The sequence below is a fragment of the Penaeus monodon genome, chromosome 16 (assembly GCF_015228065.2).
Source record: "Penaeus monodon isolate SGIC_2016 chromosome 16, NSTDA_Pmon_1, whole genome shotgun sequence".
Lineage (NCBI taxonomy): Eukaryota > Metazoa > Arthropoda > Malacostraca > Decapoda > Penaeidae > Penaeus > Penaeus monodon.
This window is the reverse complement of record NC_051401.1, coordinates 36,478,738-36,486,237: the sequence shown is the minus strand read 5'-3', so window position 1 is coordinate 36,486,237 and position 7,500 is coordinate 36,478,738. Positions and strand designations below refer to the sequence as shown.

General features: G+C 33.2%; 1 protein-coding gene across 1 annotated transcript in view; it reads left to right on the top strand.

Annotated features, from left to right (window-relative positions):
• The first annotated feature begins 6,791 nt into the window (after window positions 1–6,791).
• Window positions 6,792–7,500, top strand: part of LOC119582757 (myosin heavy chain, muscle-like) — a 54,577-nt gene continuing 53,868 nt past the window's right edge. Inside the window, exons 1-2 of the mRNA XM_037931180.1 lie at window positions 6,792–6,882; window positions 7,418–7,500. The exon at window positions 7,418–7,500 is cut by the window's right edge and continues 503 nt beyond it. Coding sequence (XP_037787108.1) covers window positions 7,487–7,500 — 14 coding nt within the window. The 5' untranslated portion in view covers window positions 6,792–6,882; window positions 7,418–7,486. The remainder of the gene's footprint in view (window positions 6,883–7,417) is intronic.

The following is a 7,500-nucleotide window of genomic DNA, read 5'->3' as shown; positions in this document are numbered from 1 at the left end:
CACACACATTTCGATTATTCTGAATACGTTGTATCTTGTGCTAAAATCTGACCACAATTTTCGCGGCGTTTCTCTGAGGTGTCGCATTCAATCAGCTGGGCGATAAAATACATGTCTGCTTGTTTCAACTCGAGCAACTAGCTGAGTGGTTCTAAGCGGGGTGAAAAATATGTCTAAAATCTTCTTCCCAATACATGTGCTGTATGACATTTGTTATTTTGAAAGATTTTTTTTTTTTTTTTCTGATAAAGTAGGAATTTAATCTCGCTCTCTACCATTATCTCACACGTATGCAATTTATATTTTCCTTGTATTGGTCAGTACATTGTTACATAATCTAAGTATGTTTATGATAGAAATACTTGTTTCACATTGTGTGAGTTATCTAAACGCTTGTTTGTTCACCCGAAATTTGAGTAGCTTGAAGAAAGAGAAACCATCTAGGAAAAAAATATGAAATGGCATATTTGATACTTTTTATGATAGTGAATCTTCATAAATTCCCGAATATTCATTTTGCGGCCAATCCTAATATATGCTCAAAAAAGAAGATATGCCCGATGGTATGTGACGGCATAATGACATATGGGCAATCCGAGTTGAAAACGAGGCTGCCAAGCAGATACCTTTTTACAACGTGGACGTAAGGCAATCAGAAATTTCAAAAAGAAGCCGCATCACTGGGATAAGGGAGAGTAACTTCTCTCCCGCTTGATAGTATACAGGTGAATAAGGTGGGAAGAGGAGGGCATCCTGAACAACCGCCCTCGTTCCGGATACCTCTTCACCAATGCAGCTAAAATTCATATAAAGACCTACAGCTCCCGCTAACAAGCTGCACGGTGAAGAAAACGACTGCATGTAGATGGGATTCATCACAAAACGTTATCAAAGCGAGGTTAAATAAACTTTTTTTTTCTTTTTCCCAAGATATCAGACATCATGCAGCACATGTATTGGGAATAAGTGCTTAGACTTGATATTCACCCTCTTTGGAACCAGCCAGCTAGTAGTTGCTCGATTTGAAAAAAAGCAAACGTGTATTTTCTCACTCGGCTTTTCGAATGTGGATGCGAGTCCTCAGAGAAACTTATACAATAATAATCGAGAAACCATGATCACATTTTAGCATTAGATAAAAGGCATTCAGATTAACCGAAACGAACTATACTTAATGTTTTGTTACTCATCACCCAAGTATTGCCTTCGTATTTACACAAACACACACACATGCATGTATGTATACATACATATATGTATATATATATATATATATATATATATATATATATATATATATATATATATATATATATATATATATGTTTGTGTGTGTATATATATTCATGTATGTATATAGATGTATATGCATGTATATATGTATATGCAATATTAAGGTCTCAGACCTTGACTTTGCCGACGATGTTGCCATCCTATCTGAGTCCCTGGAGTCACTTGTGGCGGCTCTTGATGCATTTAGCAATGAGGCGATGCCCCTAGGCTTAGAGGTCTCCTGGACCAAGACCAAGATTCAGGATTTTGGGGGCCTGTTAGGGGAACCCGTTCAGTCGATCCATGCTTGCGGCGAGGACGTTGAAGTTACAGAAAATTTTACATACCTTGGTAGCGTAGTCCATATCTCTGGGTTGTCAGACCAGGAAGTCAGTAGACGGATTGGTCTGGCAACAGGAGCCATGAACTCGATGAACAAGAGCGTTTGGAGATGTCGGTACCTATGCAGAAGGACCAAGCTGCGTGTCTTCAAGGCCTTGATACTGCCAGTTTTGCTCTATGGAAGCGAAACCTGGACGCTATCCAGTGTCTTGGAGTCTCGCCTAGATGCCTTTTGTAACAAGTCCCTTCGCCGGATCATGGGGTACAGCTGGCAGGACCGCGTGTCCAACCGGCGGTTACACCGTGAGACTAGCATGGGACCTGTTACTTGCATAATCCGGGATCGCCAACTCAGGCTATATGGCCACCTAGCTCGTCTCCCTGTGGACGACCCTGCCCACCAGGTTGTCTTTCTGCGAGACAACCCTGGGTGGAGGAGACCTGTGGGACGACCTAGGAGATCATGGCTTGGGCAGCTCGATGAGACCTGTCGCGAGGAATTAGAGATGGGCCGTGGGCCTGCCTGGAGACTCGCCTCGAGGGATCCTCGTGGCTGGAAGCGAAGGGTGGATGCGGCCATGCGCCCCCGTCGGCGTTAGCCCCTTGATGATGATGATGATGATGATATAGATGCATGTCAGTATATGTATGTATATATATATATATATATATATATATATATATATATATATATATATGTATGTATGTGTATATACACATATATCTATCTATATACATGTATGTATGGCTGGATGGAGGTATTTATAATGCATGTGCATGCACTCGCGTGGTTACAGACCAGGAGGGTTATCGAGGCCCAAAGTTCGAAGCCTGATCGGAGTCCAAAGGCAGGAAGAACATTAACTCGGGGTAACAGTCTTCACCTGCCAAATAACTGCCATTCGCAAGACACTCCCCTTGCACTTGCCAGAGTGTATGTGACATAAAAGGGGATTATACTTTGATTACTGATGATTTTCATGTCAGACATTGATAATAATAATAAAGAAAAAAAATCGATCTTGTATCATACATGGAAGCCTGCCCAATTAAATAAACGTTTTATTATTATCTTAAAGGTCAGAAAACACTTTGCAATTTGACATGTTTAATAAACATTACAAGGAATGTACTTCATTAATCTGAGTTCTCTATTCCAGATTCTACTAATGAGACAATATGAACTTCGTAACATTGTAAGTAATATCAGTATCATTATCCTAGCTATTACAATCATTATCCTCATCATTATTAGTATTAATATTATCATTATCATCACTGTATTTTCATTTTCATCACCGTATTATCATTGTCATTAGTATTGCTACTATTATAACCATCATCATCATTATTATTATTATCATCATTATTAATCAATATAATCATCGTCTTCATCATCATTATTATCATTATGGTTACTATCATTATTATTATTACTGTGCTTATTTCTTATTATACATTATTGATTATCATTATCGCCATTATATTACTGTTGCCATTATCGTTATTATTATTATTTTCATCATCATCATCATCATCAGTATTACCATTATCATTATTACTGTTGTTGTTGCTGTTATTATTATTATTATCGTTATCATCATTATTATTATTATTATTGTTATTATTATTATTATTATTATTAACACTGTTATTATTATTATTATTATTATTATTATTATTATTATTATTATTATTATTATTACCATTATCATTACTGTTATTATTATCATCATTATCAGAATCATTGCTATTATTATCATTATTGTTTTTCTTGTTACTATTATTATTATAATTATTATTGTTATTATTGATATTATTGTTATTATCATTTTCATTGTTACTGTTATCGTTATTTTTTTCATTATTGTTATTATCATTAGTATTATTACTTCTTAATTTTGTTATTATAATTATTTTTATCATTGTTATTATTTTCTAAATAAAATAAATGCTATTATTATCGTTATTATCATTATTATCGTTATTGTTATCATTATCATCATCATCATTATCATCATCATTAACATCATCATTATCATCATTATTATCATTATCATTATCATCGTCATCATCATCATTATCATCATTATCATTATCATTGTCATTTATAATAATAATATTATGATTATTATCATCACTATTATTATTATCATTATTATTGTCAATATTGTCATTATTATTATCATTATCATTTATATTATTGTTTTAATATTATAATTACTGTTTTCATTATTATTGTGATTTATAATAATTTCTATAATCATCGTCAATATAATTTTTATTATCATTATTATTATTATCATTGTCACTTTCTTCATTATCATAATCCACAATAATCAACCTTATCTTATTCTTATTAACATCATTATAGTTATCATCATTATCATTACTGTCATTATCGTGATTGTTACTCTTATTATCATTATCATTATTGTTATTATCGTAAATACAAGAGTAATAATGATGATAATAATAATGATGATGATGATAATAATAATGATAATGATAATGATAATGATAATGATAAAATAATAATAATAATAATAATAATAATAAAAATGGTGATGATAATAATAAGAATAATAATAGTAATAATAATATTAATGATATTAATGATAATAATGATATTAATGGTAATAATGATAAAAAAATAAAGATAATAAAGATAATAATGATAATAATGACAATAATGATAATATTGATAATATTAATAATATTGATAATGTTGATAATGTTGATAATGTTGATAATGTTGATAATGTTGATAATGTTGATAATGTTGATATTAATGATGATAATGATAATGATAATGATAATAATGATAGTAATAATAATAATAATAATAATAATAGTAATAATAATAATAATAATAATAATAATAATAATAATAATAATAATAATAATAATAATAATAATAAAAACAATGATAATAATAATAATAGTAATATTAATGATAATAATATTAATGATAATATTATAAATAGTAATAATATCAATGATAATAATAATAGTAATGATAGTAGTAATAAGAATAAGAATGATGATAATGATGATGATGATGATGATGATGATAATGATGATGATGATGATGATGATGATGATGATGATGATGATGATGATGATGATGATGATGATGATGATGACGACGACGACGACGATGATGACGATAATAATAATAATAACAATAATAAATGCAACAATGATAATAAGCATGCAACTAATGATAACGATGACAATGACAAAAATAATTATCATTATTGTTATAATTATTATCTTTATTATCATTATTTTCAATGTTGTCATAATCATAATTTCTTTCACTATCTTTAACTTTTATATTAGTATTCACAACATTAGATGATACGAATATGTCCCTACTTACGAAAACACATTGCATTAAGAAATTCCCAGTCTGGTACCATAATATCGGAAGATTAGCGGTTAGAAACATGAGTTTGTTATATATCTTAACAGCAAGATCATTTTGGTACGAAATTATTGGCTAGATTACCACATCATTATATCTATCATTTTAAACAGTACTTTTGCTCATATCACCGGTATAATTAAGAATTGTATTGATATAAATAGTAATTACAACGTTACCAAATTCAGTATGATCATGTCTGAAAAATATAGTTACATCTTAAGAAAAGAACCGCCATAGTAGCTAATGATCCAGGCTTTGAGTGGATATATCTATACGAGTGTATGTTGCAATAAATGTACTTGTGTAAAATGGATAAAATTAACATTGAAGGCTTATTTGTAATTAACGGAGAGAAAATGATCTGGACATGATTACAGCGCTATAGTAATAACAATGATAGTAATAATATTAATGTTAGAATAAGGAATATCGTCATTATTATTATCAAAACTGATGTTATTTTCATTTTATTATCAGAATTTCAGTCTGATGCACATGTTTATCATCACTTTTAGTTTATTTCACGACGCATTCATAAAAGACAAAGATTTGTCGGGAAACTCATAAATCGGTTGTCGAAATCTGAAGGAATGAAGATCAAGTATGGTCAAACGTTCCTCTCCTTATGGCAGTTCGCCGCTGCAGCTCTTAGTCGAATAGTTGAGAGGCATTTGTATTTCCTCATCACCAGTGAATTATGACATACGCATGTAATTTTCGTGGGAGAAATCGATATCTTGAATAACTTTTCGTTCCTGACTGATGTGTTTGAGGCATAAATCGATGTACACATAGCATTTCGTAAATAGAATCAAACAAAAGATTGTTCTAGTAATTCAGAGGTTTGGCAACGTTTACCTAAAGTGAGAGAGGGAGCGAGGCGGCAAGGGCCGGCGGGTGGGGTGGGCTGAGGGTGGGTTTTGGCGCGCGGCGGGGGCGGGCTAGAAGCTCGTGGGGTGGGACTGTTCACTGTGTACGTGCCCTTTTGTAGGTATAGCAAAAATTACATCATATTTCACTAGGATATATATAAACATTATTTAACAGTGATATTTGTAATTTCAGATTCAAATCAAACATGAATGTGGTTTTACAGGTGGCATCAGCTGAAAAGTGTTCATCCAGACTCTGATGTTATTAGGATGAACATGGCAACCCCTCGCGGACCCATGACGCCCCCGCCCCCCGCTACGTGTTGGGCGAGGGTAAGGCGAGGTATGCCCTCTTGCTTTTTGCGCGCATGCCTTCGGTATTGCTCGTCCTTTCGAGAAACAGAGACACATCCATATTAATGCATCTTAAAGTTTATTGTCGTGATTTCTTCGAGCATTTATTTGGTGGTTATTGTTGTGGTAGTCGTTCTTTTTTTTCTTTTCTTTTTTCATTTCCCTTATTGTATAAACTTGAATTATCAGTAAGATGAACTGTCAGTAATTTGGTACCGATGATATAACAGAATTGCTAACTTGACGTTTTATTCTTGCACGTTAGTTGCGATGTTTTTAAAAATATTAATTTCTATGATTGCAGTCACACCAAAATCTGAAAATGCAAATACTGTTTCCTCTGCAATTTATCCGCGATAACTTTTTTGAATAGACGGCCGAGAATCGGTGTTCCTCAGGGCCTCCCCCTGAAGAAGGCTCTTCGGCCCTCGAAACGAAGAAAAACGATCTCGAGCAATATATTTAGCATGGCACTCGAGTGCGTTCCGCGGCTATTCCTGTCATTTCCACGCAGGCGGGGATGCTTATATATATATGGAGGAAGGGGTTATTCTTCTGCAGTGGGTAGCGGGGCGGAAGCGTGTCCACGGCGCTGGTGTCGAGACCAGAGTAAGTCTATCTCAGTACTGCCATTCTTGAAATGTGCGATATTGTTGGTATCATGACGAACCTACTGGAGTATCTTCGACTACCATCATACGTGCAGTGCCTGTAGTATGGAATTCACAGTACTGTTATTTTCTGTTTTGCAAGAGGGATTTTGATATCCTTATCAATGCTTTATTTTGATAAAGCTAGCTCTTCCATGAATTGATGGCATTTTTTTTCGACATGAAGTCGTAAAACCATATATGTGTGTGTGTGTGTGTGTGTGTGTGTGCGCGCGTGTGCGTGTGTGTGTATGTATGTATGTATGTATGTATGTATATATATATATATATATATATATATATATACATATATATATATATATATATATATATATACATTCTTTTATGTTGAAATTACATTAGCATCAAAAAATCTCATGCAGTCTGTTCCATCCGATGATAAATATTACTATATATTCTCATGCAGACAAAAACCAGAAAACCTAAATCACATTGTTATTCTACATTTCAATGAACTTCTCATCTTCCCACAGACAATCATCAGAGCCGTACACTTGTAGCCGAGAGTCTGACGTTGTAGGAAGGCATCAAGCGCCACCACCATGCCTGGCCACGT